General features: G+C 40.7%; 1 protein-coding gene across 7 annotated transcripts in view; it reads left to right on the forward strand.

Moving 5' to 3' along the window:
• Fam120b (family with sequence similarity 120B) overlaps nt 1-21,657 on the forward strand; it is a 97,491-nt gene that overhangs the window by 59,186 nt on the left and 16,648 nt on the right. For 5 of the 7 annotated variants that reach the window (XM_008843395.3, XM_029568477.1, XM_029568475.1 and 2 more), the window contains 2 exons: nt 16,962-17,168; nt 18,386-18,494. In XM_008843395.3, the coding sequence (XP_008841617.1) occupies nt 16,962-17,168; nt 18,386-18,494 (316 nt within the window). The remainder of the gene's footprint in view (nt 1-16,961; nt 17,169-18,385; nt 18,495-21,657) is intronic. The other 2 variants (XM_029568478.1, XM_029568479.1) reach the window with 1 other exon arrangement.

Below are 21,657 nucleotides of genomic sequence, written 5' to 3' on the forward strand. Positions count from 1 at the left end.
TATAGTAATTTCTTACCTACTTATATGTTAGACCTGTGCAAGGGCAAGGATGAACCATCAGCAAGTCTCTTCTAATTCTCAAAGTCTGTGTCCTCAGTGTCAAGCACACCTGGTAGTGGCACTTCTCTGAAGACAAATTGTTCTCCAGGGCTCAGGAGAGAAAGTCAATGTCCTGGTGTAAACCCAGATCCCTGTAATTTGCAGCTCTTAAATCCACTCTTCTGACATCTCATCTCATCTCTCTTCTTGCCTTCCGAGTCAGAAGTTAACACATTCAGTAGTGGCATGTTTCCTGCCTATTCAGTTGTTTCTGTCTCTTCCGACTATTTAGACCAACTCTGCACTGTCTTGTCAGTGATTACTGCTCATGTTTACATACCTGCCACCACCCCAAGGGAGCTCTTATTCCCCTGCACAACTCCCTAATCCTGAGCTTTACCTTTATCCTAAGCTGAGTTCAGCCTAGGAGCCACCATTAGATACCATAATTCGCTACAGTGTACAAACTGGATGGATTATTGATGCAAACTAGCTAAAGTGGGAACTGTGGAAATTAAAGTAGAGGAGTGTTTGCTAGCATGCAGAAGATTCATGGTTGTTTCAAACAGGCTGTGGTGCAGTCTCCATTGAAAACACACATGGTCTTCTAGTTCTTAGTGCTCTCTAACAAGCCAAAGCTCCTTTTGACATTAAGAAGTACCAGACTGCTGGGCATGGTGGCACATACCTTTAATCCCAGCACTCAGGAGGCAGAGGTAGGTGGATCTCAGTGAGTCCAAGGCCAGCCTGGTCTGTATTAGGTTCCTGGCAGGCTCCTAAAATGACGGCACATCTCCCAGCATTGTAAAATGGCAGGTTCGAACTTAGCCCCGGGAAAGTTCCTCTGCTTATTGGGAGACCAACCTATCCTGAGCTAAACTGCCCAGCCTATGTCATGGAAAGTTACCCAACCACCTAACTACCTATAAAAGAGCTTGCTGTTGTTTCTCTGCTCCCTGAGAAGCAGCCAAGTGATCTCTTTGCTCTCAAATAAACTGCTGCGCCACCCTGAATGGAGTTGTCTGGTCAGTGACCTTCTCTGCTCCACTTCCGTATAGTCTACATAGTGAGTTCCAGGCCAGCTGGGGCTACAAGGAGTCCCTGTTTCAAAAAAAAAGAAAAAGTAGTACCAGACTGCAGACTATGGGCAGAGATTGTTGGATATGATGTGGAACGTCTCAGGTATAGGTGATCCTGCTGAGTGGTGCCACTCTGCCCTCATGAACCTTTCTAAAAACCTATGAAAGACTTTGCACTCCTCCGCTCTATGTGTGAATGTGAGGGCTCTCTTACTGTGCTTGGCCCACCCATCAGGACAGCAGCTCTGTGAGTTATTTTCTGAGATTGTGCCCAGCTCTTATCAAAAGACTTCTAAGAAGGCCGGACGTGGTGGCGCACACCTTTAATCCCAGCACTTGGGAGGTAGAGGCAGGCAAATTTCTGTGAATTTCAAGGCCAGCCTGGTCTACATAGTGAGTTCTAGAACAGCTGGGGCTACAGGGAGACCCTGTCTCAAAAAGACCAAAAAAAAAGAAAAAGACTTCTAAGAAAGAAAGAATTTAATGTTGTACCTCTAAAATCAAACTGGGACTTTTGGGCGAAAGAAAATGAGTTTATTTGTAATGTTTTCCTTACTCATAAATAGTAATGTATTTATGTGTACCTACTAAAAGTCAGGTACTCTGTGAAACTTAAAAGCAGTGCTTTTTCTCCATGCAAGTATTTCCTACCACTGCCAGCAAACCTTAGTGTATGAGCCTTCGTTGGAATATATAAGCACCCACAATCGAGCTGTTTACCACTAAATATTTATATCACTGAGGCATTTGGAACAGGAGACCTTGTTTTTCTGGTTTCTCTGCTCCACCCGAAGCCAGGGCTACTTTACAGGGATAGCCCAACTTTTCCTTGTCTTTTATTCCAAAACATCTTAAATCTTACTTACAAAATATAGGGTGCTTTGGCTTATTAATTTTATTTGTTGAGTTGAATAAGACATAGACCAGGCCTTCCAGTGCTTAGAGCTGACTGGTGTTCTGGCCTGTGTCTGCCATACTCACCCAGGTCCGGGATGTTTCATGAATCCCCAGCATCCTTCAGATTTTTCCTTTGCTATTTCTCTGTGAAACCCCAGTTAGCTCAAATCAGTGATTTTTTTTTTTCTATTGAGTAATTGGGAAGCAAGTTGGTCACCCAGCTTCCCCAGGAGAATACATATGAACACACCCTGGGACAGTATTTCCAGGTCTAGAGAGTGATGACGGGGGCCAGAGTTTGCTGCCTGCTACTGCCAGTCATATAGTTTCTAATGGACAGAGAAGTTGCCAGTATCCGATCCGTCCTCAGTTCTACCTGAATGTTTGACCCTCATATTTAGAGTAGGAGCAAAACAAAACTATATTCAGAAAACTGAATTAATGGCTATGTATTGAATTAAAAGTTTCTCTGAAGTTCTGTCTCTCCCCTAGTGAGGGTGACTTCTGAGGCAGCATCACTTGAGTTCCCTTTCCTTTATTCTGTTGGCCTATTTGGATTTGATCCTGTGCTTAATCAGGCTGAAGGATAAAGGAGTGAATTATTAGTAAGGTGTAAAATGGGAAGGTGTCAAGTTCAGGTTGTGTACAGCTCAGGTGAGTCTGAAGGAAGTGAGTTTCTTTAGGAAGATTCCATCAGTGCTTGTAACCATTTTTGTTAGTGTGATGTGTTGGATTGTTGATGCTTGCTTCACTAAGAAGTCACTTATTTGGGCCTGAGTTCAGAGGCTAGTCCAGCCTCTAAAAATGAGCATCTGTCATTTAGAGGTATTTTCAATGCTAAACTTCCCAGCTTCCACTTTAAAAAAAAATTGCCTCTTTTTACCAAGAATTTGATGATATATGTGAGTATTATAGACCTGGTTTCTAGTCCAGGAACTATCCATCATCTGAGCTGTAGCCAGCTACTTTATCTTCCTGCAGGAGTTTTCCCTGTCCTCATAGCAGGAAGCTACATTTTTCTTGTATTTCACACAGTACTATAGGGACCTCAGTGGAATTAGTTACTTAAGCACAAAGGTCTATGTGCACACCTGGTGAAGGCCCTCATCAAGGTAGGGGAATCAGTGGTGGACTGAACTACATCTACCCTCTTTGCTTGAAAGGAATGACAAAGGCTTCAGAGGTGACATCTTGTTCACAGTCCCTTGGGTGGACAGTGGAGGATGACATGGCCAGTACAAGGGATCTCTGTTGTATATTAGCTGTCTGAGCTGTTGGTTTAGGTATCACATGAAGTGAGCCCTGCAGATATTACTGTACTGTGTTGCAGTGTGAAACTGAAGTTTTATTATCATTCCAAACCAGAGCCCACCCGGGAAGGCTAAGGGACAGAGCACCAGTGGTTTATGAGTAAAAGCCTTGGAAATACTTTCCTTCTGGTATAGAAACTGACTGCTGGCAGAAGTACTTTGGGAACTATTATCTTAACAAACATTTCAGGTTGGGAGGTCCTTGTTAGCTTTTGCTGACAAAGAATAGACATCGAGTTGAGATATTGGCCTGACTTACCCAGTAAGTCAGTGTGTAACACAGTAAGACAATAATTGTTTCATTGTGGTTAAACATCTCATTAGAAGATGCTTTTACTTTAAAAAAAAAAAAAAAAAAGCCTATCTAGGGGCTGGAGAAGATGGCTTAGCAGTTAAGAGCATTGGCTGCTCTTCCAGTGAACCCTTGTTCAGTTCCCAACACCCAGATGGTGGTGAACAGCCATCCATAACTCTAGTTCCAGGGTGCCTTATGGACTCACAGGCATTGCTCAAATGTGGTGCATTTACATTCATGCAGGCAAAACACTGATATATATAAAATAAAAGTAAATAATTTTTTTAAAAATTGATTTAATAACCACATAATTAGTAGAAGCATTTCATTACAACAGCATTGACATAGTCAATAAGTTTTCAGAGCACAGATGCATCTCTTTCGAAATTGGCTATAAATTTTTAGGTTCACAATGTTGAATTAATAAAGTTATACATTATTGTACTCAGTATAAATCCTATAAGACATAAAATTAAATGAGGTTCTAACCTTTAAAAAAGATCTCCATTTCTTTTTAAAATATACTGTTTCATACAGAAAAGCTCATTTTTAATGTAACTAACACTTAGATGTTTGCACATTTGTCTCTAATATCTATATATCTGATTATTACTAGTCACAGTCGGTTGCTTTCTGAGATCCTTGGCACCTAAACATGAATATAAAGTCATCAGGTAGGTTTCAATGGTAATGTTTTTCATATCTACTGATTAACATGAAGCAAATTTTTATGCTTCTTCCTCAAATATAATGCTTTAAAAAATTGTATTGATTTTAGAAAACCAGAGGGAACCATATTAGTCCAACAACCTACCGACAAACTAGCTCAAAGAACTTAATATATGTCTAGTCAAGGTTTATCTGAGAACGTTTGGTTTTTGCCCAAGCTTTATCTATGTAGCACATAGTAATTAAAAGTACCAGACTGGTGGAATTAACCTTCTTGGATGTTAACTGTGGTGAGTCACCTGTCCCTCTTGATCAAGGAGGCCATGGAGACCCCATCAGATGGACTTGAACCATTGTCCAGTCTACAAAGAGAAGGGTCAACACAGAGAAAACATTTCTTCCATGTTTCCAAGTGAAGCCAGCCACGGTTGAGCAGGACCTTTGACTTATCTTCACATAGATGGAACTGGTAAAAGAAAGGAGCCAGGGGCTCCTCCCAAGCCCATGTGACCCCTGAGGAACAGATCCTCAAACAACCTTAAGAGTGAAAATAAATTGGTTAATCTGGGCCAACTGTATGGTCTTAAACACCCAAAAGGAAAGTATAACCAAAGATCAGTATAATTCTTTGAGTCCATTTGTGTAGCTGAAGGCTACATAACAAGAAGTAATGCCAGACAGGAGATACCTTCCTTCATTTGTTGGCCAGGGTGGCCGAAGAGACTCCCAGACAGTAACCCAACATAGAACTGGGAAAATAAACAGCAGACCCCAGTCTTATCTAAAGGAATCTGATTGCTGCTAGATGAGGAAGAGCTGATCTTCCTAAAACAAGGAACTCTAAATAGGCTGACTAGACTCAGCAGATGGACTAGCACTGGAGAACGGCTGGGGGCACTGATAACACAGTGGACAGTAATAGGAATGACAGTATATGGGCTCCAGTGTGTAAGGGGGGGGGTTGTATGGGAGGGTACCATTTGGGACACGGGTATAAAGATGAATAAGATTGTTTAGGATGTTCTGTATGAAATACACACACAAATCAGTAAATAAAAAAATAAATTTTAAAAGGTCCATCTGCCTTTATGCATTTATTGAGAGCAGTAGTTGACAGAGAATTTAGATGGCAATTTGTGCCAGATGTCAGGGCTTACAGTAGCTAAGAAAATAGCCTTCAAAGAACCCAGTCTCCTGAAATGTGAGTTGGCTATGGGAAAGCTGCATACAATATTCCAGGATACAGCACAGGAGTGGTACTGTCTCAATGAAGCAGTCATCCTAGAGACTGAGGAGATACAGTTCCTGCCTGGCTCTCTGAAGAGGGACAGAATACACTGTATCAGAGGAGTGTTTCAGAAGAGAAGACAAACTGTAAGATCAGGAGCCACAAATAGGTGACACTAAAGAGGGCATTACAGTTGAAGGAGCTGTCAGGAAAGCTGGGGCCCAGGGTACAGGTGCCTGAAGGAGCCAAGTCAAGTCTAAGTTGGAGAGGATAGCAAGGGATGTCCAGGATGAAAATTGTCAATACTCAGTATGTAATTTAACGTAAGATGGAGGGAGAAGTGGCTGTGTGGCCTCCTTTTTCCTAGTTTTGAGTCTCTGAGACAGGCATACAAGAAGAGATGATACATTTGGCTAGGTGAGGGTCTCATTTGGGGGTTCTGTCCCCAGACACCTAGATGTGCAAATCTGAAGTCTGGAAAATGTAACACTGGAGATAAATTTGGAAAGCATGAGATAAACATACCTTACTATTGATAAAAAGGTGGATATTCGAGTAGGATTACACATAGTGAAAAGGTCAGAAATGAAAAAGAATGTCCTCATTTAAGTACCACCATAAAAAAAGAGGTTGGACGATGATGAACAGATGGTGGTCAGTGGTAGAGGACACTAGGAGAGCATGAAAGAGGCATGTGAGCAGTTGATTCAGAGGATACTAGTAGTGTGTACCATTGAAAACCATGGGGCTGGGATGGAACGCAGTGGTATAGCACCTGCTTAGCATGTACAAAGACCTGGGTTCTGTGTCCAACACACAAAACAAAATACATGGAACAGATAATACCACAGCTTAGGGAGGATGAAATGTTTCAGAAAAGGCTGATGAACATTTATAGAACAGAAGACAGGTCTTTGCACAAAGTTGATAGATACCAGCAGCTGGAAAGACTTGTGCTGGAAGGATGTAGATCATGGCTAAAAGGATGTGTCTTCTGGTGAGAACTAAAGATGACAATAGCTAAGCTTGAGTAAGAGGGCTGAGAGGGTTAGCTACTTGGTAAGGATTACAAATTTAGGCACTTGGTTCAGGGTTCTGATGACTCTTGGGAACAGAAAACCTGTGAATTTGTCCTGTAACTACCTTTCACATCTCCAGTACCTGAAGAGCTGCTTAGGGGGTGGTGTGCAGGGAGAAGGGAGGCATGGCAGCCCCAGTCCCTTCCCCATACCTTGCCCTGGATACCCCTTCATCTGTGTGCTCTCTAATACCCTCTCCAGTTACCTGGTAAATATGCTCCCCTGAGTTCTCTGAACTTCTTGAGCAAATCAAACCCAGGACATGAAACTCAGAACCTGTCCTTCTTTCATGTGGTTTACTGTGATAAACTACTCTTGACAAAAAGCAACTTAGGGAGAAAAGGGTTTATTTGGCTTACCATTCCAGGTTATAGTCCATCATTGCAGGGAAGTCAAGGCAACTGGAACTTGAAGCAGCTGATCACATCTACCATCAAGAACTGAGAATGCATACACACATCTCATACTCAGTATGTGTAAGAGTATATTGCCTGCATGTATGTAAGTGCACCCATATTGTGAAATGCCTGTGGAGGTCAGAAGAGGGTTGCTGGATCTCCTGGAACTGGGGTTATGAACAGTTAACCACCATGTGGGTGCTGGGAATTGAACCTGGGTCATCTGCAAGAGCAGTTAGTGCTCTTACCTGCTGAGCCATGTCTCCAGTTCCTGCTTTCTCTACTCTTATACAATCCAGGACCCAAACTCAGAGTAGGGTGCTGCCCACAGTGGGTTGGGTCCTCCCACATCAATTAATAAGACAGTCTCCCTCAGGCATGTCCATAGGCCAACCTGATCTAGACATTCCTTCACTGATGCTTCTCTCCCAAGTGATTCTAAATTGTGTCAAGTCAACAATGAAAAGTAACCATCACAGAATTTTAATGTACACTGTTCATTTGGGAGATAGAGAAAAACACTCCGGACTGTGATTGGCATCAGAGCTAGGGACGCCTTGGGGACTGAGCCCCAATCTTGTGGTGTCTGGTCTTGCCTCCATGTAGAGTCAGGACAAGCTTGGGTCAGAGGGTGCCAGCTGGTGTGCATCAGATCAGCACTGCCCACATGAATGACAGCATGTTGAGAACATGGCAGGAGAACTGAGTGGTAATGTAGATGCCTTACATGACCATCCTGTCTGCCATCTTCTACTAGTATCTTCTGGTGTGTAGTAAGAACAACTAAAATCTACTCCAAGCAGATTTTTAGTGTTCATTAAATACAACTCTTTGTACACACACACACACACACACACACACACACACACACACACACACACGCACACACGCACACACACACGCATATCCCTGATGCCTTTAATCTGCTACTTCCCATTTCCTCTTCTCCTGTACCCTGGCACACACCTTTAATCCCAGCACTCAGGAGGCAGAGGCAGGTGGATCTCTGAGTTCAAGGCCAGCCTGGTCTACATAGCAAGTTCCAGACCAGCTGGGGCTACTGGGAGACCCTGTCTCAAAAAGACCCAAAGAAAAGAAAAAAAGTGCCTGGCTTTTTTCACTTAAAACAGTTGTGATAGTTAATGTTCATGGTCAGCCTGATGGGATACAGAATCCCATGGAACCACAGCTCTGGGCAGGTCTGTGACAGTATTTTACCCTGAATGTGGATGGCGAGTTCTCATAGACTGGGGTCTCAACTGGATAAAAAGAAGAAAGTGATCTGAAACCGGCATTCATCTTGCTCTGCTTCCTGATAGTGGGTACAGTGTGACCAGCCACAGCACATTCCTCCCCAAAAAATCCCCTTGCCCTTCAAACTGTAAGCCAAAATAAATCCTCACTGCTTTATGTTGCTTTTCTTAGGTAATTTGTCAACAATGGAAAAAGTAATTAATGGTGTACTCCATTCTCATCATGCTGCCACTAGTGATAATTTCCTTTTTATAGCTGTGTAACATTTCATTGTGTACATGTGCCCTGTTTTCTTTATTCTTTCTATATGGAGACTTGAGTTGTTTCTTTACCTCGGCCATTGTGAATATGATGAATGTGATGGGACACACATCATCAGCATACCTATTTAATTTCCTTGGACATAGACATGGCATGGGTCACAGAGTAGGCCTCATTTAGCTTTTTGAGGAGCCTCCATATTCTTTTTACAACAGACACAATATTTTACACCACAACAGTGTACAAAGGTTCCCTTTTCTCTGTAGCCTCACCAGTACTTGTCACCCCTCCCCTTTGTGATAACAATACTGTCTCAGTAGGTATGTTGTGTGCATTAGTCAGGGTTTTCCAAAGAAACAGAACTGATTGAATGAATATATATGTATAGGGATTTATCAGCTTAGCTCACAGGATAGAGTCCGAGTAGTCCAGTAGTGGCTGCACCACACTGGAGAGGCTGGATGTCTCAGTAGTCCCAATCTGGTCCTGAAGGTCTGATGAATTTCAAAAGATCAGTTAGTCTTCAGACTACAGCATCAAGACGAACTCACCAGCAGAGAGAGGAGGCAAGCAGCAAAAAGCAAAGTCTTCTCCTCTGCCGTGGCCTTTTATACGGGCTGCCATCAGAAGGTAACACCCACATTTAGGTTGTGTCTTCCAGCTTGAGAGGATCCAATTAAGAAGATCCCTCTCATTTCAGTTAATCCCAGATCCAGTCAAGTTGACACCCAGGATTAGCCATCACAATGTGGTGTCCTATTGAGATTTTAATTTGCATTTTCTTGGTGTCAGTCTCTTATTCTCTATACTTTGACCATTTGTGGCCCTTTGTGTTCATTGCCCTCTATTGTATGAGGGAGCTTCATTAATGAGAGTTGAGAGATGCATTGGCATTCTCTCTACCCTTTGTTCCACTATGTTCCATGAGCTGTAGGTGTAGCGTTCCATAGTAAATATGTCACTTAGGGCTGGACATTTCACAGGCACTTAATCTCTGTGTGACCAGTTGTGGAACTCTGTAATAGTCTCCATCTGTTGCAAAAGAAGCCTTTTTAATGAGTAGCGACTGGCATACTTTTCTGTAAATACAAGGATCCATATTTAGCAGATAGTAAGAAATTACATTTGTCTAGGGATGTGACAGTCTTGGGGATTTCTCTAAGATCTATGACCTCTCCAGCCATGTGTATTTGGCTATGTTTACAGTACCACACATGAGTTCCCTCCCATTGCGTGGGCTTTAAGTCTAGTTAGGTAGATAAAAGTGCAACTACTGCCCCAATAGTTTGCTGCACCAGTCACCGTCGTGGTTATTAGGCCTTAAAGCTAGAGTTGGACCATTGATTGATGTTCTCCTTTAGTAGTGTGAATAGTATTCTCCAAAACTATGAGAGGCTCCAAGTCCTGTGTCTAAAGTATGTCCTGTCTTTAGCAATAGGGGCTAAAAATAAAGTTCTAGGAGGCATTCATAGTTTATTTTTATTTTATGTATATGGGTATGTCACCTGCATGTATGTAAGCACACTCATGTTGGCACTGTTGGAGGAGATCAGAAGAGGATACTGGATACCTCGGAACTGGAGTTACGGATGGTTATTAGCTGCCATGTGGGTGCTAGGAACCAAACCTAGGTCCTCTGCAAGAACAGTCAGTGCTCTTAACTATTGAGCCCTCTCTCCAGCTTTTGTTTCCTTAGTCCTAGCCATTCTGACTGGGGTAAAAAGAAATCTCAAAGTAATTTTAATTTGCATTTCTCTAATGGCTAAGGATAATGAACACTTTTAAAAATATTTCTTAGCAATTTGTACTTCTGAGAATTATCCCTGTTCAGTTTCATAGCCAATTATTAATATGGATTGTTTTCTTGGTGTTAAGTTTTTTGAGTTCCCTGTATATTCTAGACACTAATCCTTTTTCAGTTTATATGGCAAAGATTTTTTTTTCCCCATTCTGTAGACTGCTTCTTCAGTTGAATAGTTTTCTTTACAGTATAGAAGCTTTTTAATGTCATGAAGTCCCATTTGTTGATTGTTGGTTTTATTTCCTGGGTGACTGGTATCCTATTCAGAAATTGACTCCTCACCTAAGCCTGTATATCCTGAAATATACCCCTACTCTTCTAGAAGTTTCAGAGTTTCAAGTCTAACGTGGAGATCTTTGATCCATTTGGAATTGATTTACATGCAGGGTAAGAGAGACTCAAGTTTGATTCTTCTGCCTGTAAATATGCAGTTTTCCCAACATCATTTGTTAGAGATGCTATCTTTTCACCAAAGTGTATTTTTGGCATCTTTGTCAAAAACCAGATGGCTGTTGGTGCATGGACTTGTATTTGGGCCCTTGATTCTATTTCATAGATCAGCGTGTTTGTTTCTGTGCCACTACCATGCTGTTTTTACTACTATGGCTCTATAGTATAACTTGAAATCAGGTGTGGTGATACCTCTAGCAGAGTTTTTACTATTCAGGATTGTTTTGGCAATTCAGGGTCTTTTTGTGCTTCCATATTATTTTTCAGATCATTTTTTTCTGTTTCTATGAAGAATTGCTTTGGAATTTTGGTGAGGATTGTATTGAATCTATAGATTGCTTTTGATAGGATGGCCATTTTTGCAATATTAATCCTACCAATCCATGTGCATGGGAGGTCGCTCCATCTTCTGGTGTCTTCTTCAATTTCTTTGTTCTGTGTTTAAAATTTTTCATTGTTATAGGTATTTTACTTCCATGGTTAGGTTTATTCCAGAGTTTTGTTTGCTTTTGTTTTTGTTTTTGTTTTTTTGCGGCTATTATGAATGGGGTTGTTTCCCTGATTTTTTTTCAGTCTGTTCATCTTTGGTACATAAGAGATCTGTTGATTCAGATATTTAAATTTTGTAACCTGCCACATTGCTGGTAGTGTTTATCAGCTTTAGAAGTTTTCTTGTGGAGTCTTTGATCTCTCTTGTATAGAATCGTGTTCATCTGCAAATAAGGATAGTTTTTTTCCCTTTCTTATCTGTAACCCTCTTTATTTCCTTCTCTTGTCTTAGTGCTTGGACTATAAGCACTGCATTGAATAGTAGTGATGAAAGTAGACACCCTTGTCTCATTCCTGATCTTAGTGGAAATGGTTCAAGATTTTCTCCATTTAATGTAATGGTGGCTATCGATTTGTCATAGATAACCATTATTATGTTGAGATATGTTCCCTCCAACCCTAGTCTGTACATGAAGGCATGTTGGATTTTGTCAAAGGCCTTTTCTGCATCAATTGAAATGATTATGTGATATCTGTCCCTGAGTTCATTTTTGTGATGGATTGCATTTATTGATTAGGTATGTTAAACCATCCCTGCATCCCTGTAATGAAGCCATTTGGGTCATGGTGAATGATCTTTTAGATATGTTCTTGAATACACTTTATTGAGAATCTTTGCTTCTGTGTTCATTAGGGTGCTTGCTCTACAGTTCTCTATTTTTGGTTGGCTTTTTATCTGGTTTTGATATCAACATAGTACTTTGTAAGAAGAGTTTGGAAATGTTCCTTCCATTTCTGTTTTATAGAATCATTTGAGTAGTATTGATATTAGTTCTTTGAAGATTTGATATAATTCTGCACTGAATCCATCGGTGCCTGAGCTTTTTATAGTTGGGGGATTTTTTAATTTATTGCTTTTTATCACATTGGTTGTTGTAGGTCTATTTATTTACTTCATCTTGGATTAACTTTAGTAAGTCATATGCGTCTACAAATTCATCCATTTCTTTTGGATTTTCTAATTTAGTGTAATATATAATTTTAAAGTATGTCTTCATGATTCTCTAAATTTCCTCAGTGCCTGTTGTAATGGCTCCCTTTTCATTTCTAACTTTTCTAATTTGGGTCTTTTGATTAATTTGACCAAGGGTTTGTCTTATTTTGTTGATCTTTCTTAGAGAACCAACTCTTTATTTCATTGATTCATTCTTTTGATTATTGTTTTAATTTATATTTCATTAATTTCTGTCCTAATCTTTCTTATTTCTCTCTATTTACTGCTTTAGGGATTGGTTTATCCCTGTTTTTCCAGTGCCTGAAGGTTCATCATCAGTTTGCTTATTTCAGATTTTTCTGATTTTATTTTAATGTTGGCACTTAGAGCTATAAACTTTCCTTTTAAGATTTCCTTCATTGTATCCCATAGATTTGGATGTGTTGTGTTTTCATTATCTTTTAATTCTAGGAAATTTTTTATTCCTTTTTGATTTCTGTAATGACTCATTGATAATAGCAACACCTGCTTATTTCCTGGTTCTATTTGTTTGGAATACTTTTTTCTATCCTTTCACTCAAAGATTGTGTTTATCTTTGGTGATAAGATGTTTCTTGTAGGCAGCAAAAATAAGCCATTCTGTTTCCTAATCCAGTCTGCTAGTCTGCCTTTCGATGGGTGAATTGAAATCATTAATATTCAATGACAATTGAAACGTAAGTATTGCTTCCTTTCATTTTGTGGGTTATTGTATCATTGGAACTTTCTAGGTCGTCTTTTGTTTAATGAGTGCCACGATGTCACTTACTTTTTTCTCTTGTAGTCCCTTAAGTGTGTTTATCTTTCTCTTCAGACTGAAGTATTCCTTCCAGTACCACCTGTTGGGTTGGCATAGTGGTCATGGATTCCTTTAGCTTACGTTTATTGTGGTAAGTTTTCCTTTCACTCTCAATTATGACAGAGAGATTTCCTGGTGTTTTAGACTGGGTTGGCAGTTGTGGTCTTTCAGAGTTTGAAAGATATCAGTTCAACCCCTTCTTGCTTTCATGGTTTGGACTAAGAAGTCAGCAGTTATTCGAAGGAGTTGGCCTTTATATGTGACTTGGTCCTTCTCTTTTGCAGCTTTCAATATACTTTCTCTGTTCTGTACATTTAATGTTTTTACTCGCATACGATGTGGGGAGTTTCTGCTCTGGTTCTGTCTGTTTGGTGTTCTGTGTACCTTTTATCTGAATGAGCTTCTATTTCCCTGGATTTGGGAAATATTTTAGAGATATTTTCTATCCCTTTTGCATGAAATTCTCCTCCTTCCCGTATGTCTATGAAAGGTTTTGCCTTTTCATGGAGTCCCAGAGTTCTTGGCATGTTCCATTCATACATTGAAAAAAAAAACTATCATTTACCTTGACTAAATGTTCCAGTTTCTCTATTGTGTCTTCATATCCTGATATTCTGTCTTCTACATGCTCCATTCTGTTGGTGAGGCTTCCCATTGAACTGTTTATTTCCATCAGTATTTCAGTTTGAGTTTTCTTCAGTATTTCTGTCTCTTCATTAAATTCTATTTTCATACTGTGAATTGTCTTCCCTATTTCAGTTCAGCTTTCTCTATTCTCTTGGAAGATGTTGGGGTCCTCTTTGAGTTGTTTACCATATTTATAATAATTGTTTTGAATTATGCATCTGGAATTTCATCTAAGTCCTTTTGATCAGGGAGTCATTAGAATGGGGTTGGTAATTTTTGAAAGAGACAAGTTATCTTGGTATTTCATGTTACTTGTGTTTTTATACTAGGATCTGCCCACCTGTGGTTAGAGCATTGGTTAAGATTTGTTGTTTTTGTTATTTTAATTCAGGTTGCCTCTCTTCTTTCAGTGGACATATTTGCAGTGTTCAGGAAAGAATAGGTTATATATGGTTCTGATGCTTTCATCTGTTAGACTGGTGTTCCAGGTATCAGCCTCTTTCTCCAGTCTGCCCCTGTGGGTTGAGTACTGTCTACAAGACACACCATCTACTAGTTAAACTATTTCAATGATAGTGTTGCAGATGACTACAAAATATATGCTTGTTAAGTACCAATTCATTTAGGGAGTAAAGAGATCCCCATGATATTGTAAATACTAATATGTTAGTGTTTACTAATAGTATAATGTGATATGCAAAAGAAAACGTCAGTAATCACAGTGAGACTAGTGAGAAGTATTATATTGTTAGATGGGAAGTAGAGGAGAGATGTGTACATAGGAGTAGAAATAATTGAGGCAAAGGAAAAACCTGAAATAGGTAAGTGGGACTTGTGGCTAATGGTAGACTAAAAGGAGGAGGTAAAGATATATACCCAGATATCATAAACCAGGTCAGCGCCTGGGTTTTAGGAGGTATGGCAGTAAGAGGAATGAGTATTGGGGGAAAAGGGAAAAAGAAAATCAGAGCAAGCAAACAAGAATATATAAGAAAGTAAAAGGTGTGAACGGTAGACGAAAATGTTAGTGTTGGCCAGCTGCAACGTCCTCCTCTACTATATAGATACATAGTGGTAGGGGAAGAAGGAGGCCTATGTGGAGCTTAAGATAATGGGATCACTGGCAGATAAAGAGAGCTGTAGTGGGGAAGGGGAGATGAGTGGAAATTGAAGAACATGAGACCTGACTGTTGCTGTGTTCCTAGAGTGTTAAGAGCAGCTGATGCCTGTGTGGTACCCAGAGCACTGTTGAGTTTGTGTTTAGCTCCCACAGCTTTACTTTTCCCTATTGGGATACTGCTGGTGGCCCTCTCAGCAGTCACTGGGAACCCCTTCTATATAATCCTTACCTTACCAGTGCTGCTATTGTAGATTTCCTGGTAGGAGTCTTTAGCCCAGTGTACCTGGGGGAAAATGCCTGCAGTGGCTGCTTTGGTTGTTAGAGTCTGAGCAACAAGACCAGTCTGATAATAGAAAAGGTTTGTTAGGGTGTTGATCAAACCAATTCCAGGATTTGGAAGAGCAGCAGATGTAGTGATAAAATATTTCTACTTCCTTTAATTTCCTGACTGTAATTAGCTACTTAATCCAATGTGATTTCTGTTCCTCCATCTTACCTAGACGTCTCCTAATATGATTTTCTAAGTAGAAAACCTTGAGGGAATTAAGCAAACAAATACCTCTCAGTGAGAGTTAAGCATCTGGGTAAAAGACACACATACAGAGCTCAGTTACATCTCTGTATACTATCAATGAATACATGGGAACTGAACTTTGAAAGTAATGCCATTTATAATTGTTCTGAAAAAATTGCAATCTTGATAAAACAAATGAAATATAACCTTCATGCATGTGGAGATCAGAGGACAGCTTTTAAGTCAGTTCACTTTGTTCACACAGTAAATGAGAAAAAATAGGGTTATATTAATGGACATTAGAAAGATTTTAATTAAATTGTTTTGTTCAGGGTAAAAACTTAACAAACCAAGCCTAAAAGAGGAAGACCTATTCTGGTGAACAGTGTCTTCAGATCCCATAAAACGTTCCTGACTAGTGGCTGTTCTTTCTAAAGAATGAGTACTTTCAGAATTACAGTTCTAAAAAGCAGTTTGTGCAACTATAGGAAAGGTTAACTCTGGGATGACCCAGGTTCATGATAAACTCTTTTTTTTTTTTTTTTTTTTTAAGACACAGTCTCACTCTGTGTCCCCTACTTGCCTAGAACTCACTATGTAGACCAGGCTATCTTTGAATTTGTGGTAGTCCTCCTACCTCAGCTTCCTGACTTCTGGAACTATAGCCAGGTGCCTGAGTTTTTGGTGATATATTTAAATGATTATCAAACTCATTTAAGGAGAGCCCTGCTTAAAAAACAATTGAAACATCTGTTACTGTCTCTTAATTTTTTATAAACTATGCTAGGTATGTAATGATGTTTAGCATAGTTTATTGTCAGGGTATGCAAAATAGATACCCAGAAGATGATTGGCTATTGGATACTTGGAGTGTTGATGCCTGTGTGGATTCAACCTTGCCAGGAGTTCAAATCCATGAGGAACACCTGTGACTTCTTGTGGGATAAAGAATCCCTTTGTAACTCAAGAGTGGCTTCACCATTCAAGGACATAAAGGTGGACCTAAGAAAAATATTTCATGTTAGCAAGACATTCTTGATTTGTAAAAGTTAGTAGCCATCAATCTTTTGAGATACATGTACCATTTTATTCTTAAATGAGGTTTTTTTTTTTTTTTTTTTTTTTTTGTGGTTAGCTCTCAAAATTGAACCAATTTGAGTGTAGTTTTTAGGAATACAGGGAGATGTTCTCCCTCTCCCTTTGTCTTTAAAGAAAGTTTTTCAGGGAAATAACCCCAGTAGTAATGAGTTCTGTCTAGTGGCCCTAGCTTGCTATGGGTAAGTGATGTTTCTTTTTGTAGTCCCACTGTTCCTAGGGCTGGACTGCTGTGTTCCAGGTTTGTATGAGAAGGCCTGGGTGATACCTGCTGCTCTAGAGGTGGATAGTGAACAAAGGTGTGCTCCCTGGGGGACCCCCCCCCCCCCCGCCATGGTCCTGTGGTAGTTTGTTTGCCAGGCCTCTTGAAGTCAGAAAGCTCAAAGGCCCAGTGTACTGTTCTGTGCTTGGCAAGCATCTATTCTGAAGAGTTAGCATCATAGTGCTGAGACCCTTTGGTGTCTGTCATTTTACTGCCCACATCTGACTCCTGTTTTGAGCTCTCTGTGTGTCTGTCTCCACAGCTGGATTATATCAATTCCAGAGCTGTGCAGCTGGGGTCCCTCTTTGTCCGTGGTCTCACCACCTTGGCATTAGTCAACAGTGCGTGTGGCTTCCCCTGGACAACAAGCGAGTTCATGCCCTGGAATGTGTTTGATGGCAAGCTTTTCCATCAGAAGTACCTGCAGTCTGAAAAAGGATATGCTATAGAGGCTCTTTTGGAACAGAATGTGAGTTCCGCTTTTTGTACATTGAGGCAATGAGTAAGTTTGAAGCCAGTAGCTCTAGTGTACCTGAAAAGAGTGCTCATCCCAAAGGTCGTATAGCTTTAGGAAAACAAACATGTTCTCCAGGGTCGTCCTCATCATCTCAGGCTTTAGACATTCATAAAGTTGTCAGGATGGGTTTACATTTCCATAACTGCTCTCTAGACGTGAGGTAAAGTTGGTGTTCACATAGCTAATGGCTTCTATAGGGAGAGTGAACAGAAAAAAGAGATTGCACTCTTTGCAGAAGGGGACTAGTTGGGGAGACACTTTCCAGAAGGCTCTCCATGTCCTGAAGACACAGGATGTTGCCCCAGCTTTCTAAGTATAATTATACAATGATTCCTGCAAGATTTCCAAATGAGACTTCCTGCCGAGCTCATTTGGAATGTTTTATTACCCACAGGGATAAGAAATAGGTGTGTTTGTAAGAGAGCTTGCTGGTCTGGTAGATAAAACACAAGCTTTCACACCAAAGGGAAAACATTTGGCAATGTGTTGCTTTCAGCCACTTCTCACCAAAGTTCCAGGGTGTTATAGGATTGTAAGTATTCAGAACTCAGAAGAACAGGATGAAAGGAAAACTTCCTCAGATTTGGGTATTGCTGTAACAGTGCTTGAAGGAGATGCAGCTTGGGGGGCACACCTGTCAGTTATCCTTGTCTGTGTACCTCAAAATACACAAGGTTCCTCGAGTACCTTATCTCTGACCAAGCCCAGTTGACAACAGGTTTAGAAAAGAACATCTGTGCAGAAATATTCACTAGTAATATAGGAAGCCATGATTTCAGTGTGACGCTCATAACCCCCATCTACTGCTGTTTTTACGACCTCAGCTTTCCATCCAGTGTTCTTAGATTATTACAACATGAGTAGATGTTTTAGCCATGACTGTTTAACCTACAGTAAGACAGAAGCAGGTATTATAGATGCTTGGTTCTGTTTCCAGGGGACTCGGGAAGGGGACCAATCTTCTAAGATCCTCTTATGATCTTGTTAACGGAGAGCTGCAACTGTACTTTCCTGGTTCAGTGTTGGTTGATATCTTGGGTATAGATATGTTGGTTGATAGACACTCATGGATTGTGTCCCTTCCCTGCCACATCAGACCCTACTCTGAGCAACCTAGTTCCTTCACAGTGTGCATAGCCAGCTTTCATTTGCATCTGATCTGTTTGCAGAGATCTTGGCTCACCAAATTCAACAACCTGAAAGCAGTGGTTTGCAAGGCCTGCTTGAAGGAGAACCGACGTATTGTGGGCAGAACACACTGGAACTCTCACTATACAGGTGGGCAAGGGTTACATGCTGGGTCCCAGGGTTGATCCACCTGCTTCCTGTGTTTTGTTGGTAAAAGAATAATGAAATTATGAAAGATTAAAATGAATATGATTGGGATCTACTCAGTAGTTTAAATTCTGGTCCCATTTAGGAAAAACATTTCAGAAACTAAATTGTTAATTGAATAAAAGACTTGATCTAGGTGAATCATCTGATTCCCACAATTCCCTGAATTAGAGGCTGCATGGATGGTGTTTATGTACTTGACAAAAGTTCAGGTTTAGTTTTTCTTATAACAAAGGCAAATTAGAAAAATTCAGAGTATAAAGAAAATAATTTTAAAAGAAATATAAAAGACCTTCGTTTCTGTCACCTAGAATGACAAGTGTTGAAAGATAACATGCTTCTGAAGCTCTTTCCTATGCGCTTAGCTCAGTATTTGTACTCCACGCAGTTTCGGATCCTACCCTTCCACAGAACACTCCACATCATGTTAAACAGGGCGACTTCCTCTACAGATAGGATTTCTGTAGCTGTTTCCATTTTTCATTATTCCTACTGCTTTTTTTGTGCACTGTTCTTTAAAATGGAGCATCCAACATAGTTTGCAGAATTGTAGATCAAAATGTAACTAAATATTAAGTGAATGTTGCCAGTTTGTTTCTTTCCTAAGGTCCTTTGGTTTGTTTGTTTGTTTTGTGAGACAGGGTCTCCCTGTAGCCCAGCTGGCCTGGAACTTGCTGTGTAGACCAGGCTGGCCTCTATTTCACTGAGATCCACCTGCCTTTGCCACTACTGGGATTAAAGGCGTATACCACAAACACCCAGCCCTAAGGTCCTTTCCCTTTTCCTTGCACCTTGACCAGTAGTGATTAGCATCTGTCAGAAGGCATCTTGACATCACTTAAAATGATATTTTTAAAAATTTATTTTTTCTAATTTTATGTATATGAATGTTTTGCCAGCATGTATGTAAGTGCCAGTGGAGGCCAGAAGAAGGCATTTGAGCCTCTGAAACCTGAGTTATGAATGGTTGTTAACCACCATGTAGGTACTGGGAATTGAATCCAGGTCCTCTGCAAAAGTAACCAATTGCTCTTAACCATTGCACCAACTCTCCAGCCCTAAAATGGTTCTTGAAAACTAATTTGATCATTAAATTTTGATCTACTTGTTCAATAAATCAATATCATTTACTGAAGAAAAAAACTAATTTGATCTGTGGAAAAATATGTCTTATTGATTAGATTCTTCTCATTTATCCTTGAGTTGAACAACTTGCTGACTTATTTTGTTCATGAGATTTGCAAATATTTTTGTGTGTCTTCCTTTGGTTTATTCTGTAGCCATAATACCCCATTTTTTTCTTGATGGGACACTAGAACTCATACCAAACTACCTACAGGACTATTTCAGGCCAGTTGCCCTTAGGGGCTGTGTGCAACACGAACCTCACGCCTTGTCAGGGTGCCTAGCCTGCTAGACTTTGTCTATGGACCATTACAGGACTCCAGCTAAGGGGTGTACCCATTCCCAAACTGGGAGTAGAAAGTATCTTGTCCCCAATTCCCAGCATTTTTTTCCCCTTCTCCTAACTTCCTGCCAACTGCAGATAGAATTTAGATCCCAAAGTAGAAGTTTATTCATTACAAAGTAAATGTACTGGCTTCTCTCTCTATTTCCTGTTCCCATAAGTGGTTGACAGCCTGGGACTCAGTTTTCCTGAGCATGAGTTCCTGTTTAAGATTGTTAAAGAGCAGGACAAGTGGCGGGGGGGCGGGGTTGTCCATAGCTGCACAGAATAGTTTTGAGGTGCCCGTTATTACTGGGCCTTGCATGTCCAGATTTGCTTCTGGTTTATGATGTGTCCACATGGCTAGGACTCTGCAGGGTGCAGTAGAGCTTCATAAGTGCTGACTGCTGAAATTTGTTGCAGTAAGACAGTCTGCATGGCAACTGCAAAGCTGACCTCTTTGTGAGTTTGCATCTGGAGCCAACATCTATGGAGTCACAACTACTCAAGCATGAAATTATCTGGAGCTCAGTGTACTGAGCTTGTGGAGATCCTCAGAGCAAGAGATGCATTGGCCCTGTGCTGGGAATGTGTGCTTACAATGGGCACTAGACAATGAGGGGCTTGGCAGTTAGAGTGGCAGGCATTGCAAGAAGCTGATTGCTGGCAATCACCTTGAGGAAGCCTATTGGTGGCCAAAAGACCAGTTATAGATTTGGGTGACTCACAGCAGGAGGGAAAACAAGGAAGGTCAGAAGGAGTTGACATAAAATCCTTTTTAATGTTAAACTTAAAAAGAGTTGATGTTTGTATCCATTGCAAATTGAGGAACTTTTGAAGGCTTTTGAAGTGATACCATCAGAAATGTGTTCTTAGGATGGCAACTATTCTGGCAGTAGAGGGAAATGGCAGTCAGGAGAGTGCTGGAATGATCTTGGCAGTATAGTGCCTGCACCACTGGAGTCTCTCAGCACATCACAAAAGTTGTGCCTTTATCGTCTCTCCTCTCTGGTAGCTGAAATCCAGGTGGCCTGTAGTATGGGTGTATTGAGTGGGCCCTTGTCCCTTTTGTCCACAGTGACTCCAAACAGAACAGGAGTTTAGTCTCTGAAGGTGTCCCATCATACAGGTGGATGTACTTGGGGATACTGACTTAAGGCTATACTGCCTAACAGACACATCCCAGAGTCTATGGTTGATACCTACAGTGGGAACTAGACAGCCCTCCCTTTTTTTGTAGAGCATTGTGAACTAAAAATAATCAGGCCTTCTAATGGTACAAGTGGTATAGGGCATCAGGGCTTGGAAATGTTTAGAAACTTCAGAGTATAAAAAGCCTGTGTCAGTATGTTTATGGGAAGCAGAGAGGTGCTCACCAACTCCCAGGAGTATGCTCAAGGTAAAAACATCTACATGGCCAAGTTGGCTGAGGAGACCAGAGGTGGGCCAACCCCTCCTTGCTAGGAGAAACAGCTTTTGCATCTGACCCTGGAGCAGAGTTTGGGTAGGCATCAAGACCTCATTTTAAAAGACACATGGTGAGGGGCTGAAGAGATGGCTCAGTGGTTAAAAGCACTGGCTGTTCTTGCAGAAGACCTAGGTTCGCATCCCAGTACCTACATGGTGGCTAACAACCATAACTACAGTTCCAGGGGATCC

This window comes from Nannospalax galili, unplaced genomic scaffold (assembly GCF_000622305.1).
Source record: "Nannospalax galili isolate Female #2095 unplaced genomic scaffold, S.galili_v1.0 scaffold60, whole genome shotgun sequence".
Lineage (NCBI taxonomy): Eukaryota > Metazoa > Chordata > Mammalia > Rodentia > Spalacidae > Nannospalax > Nannospalax galili.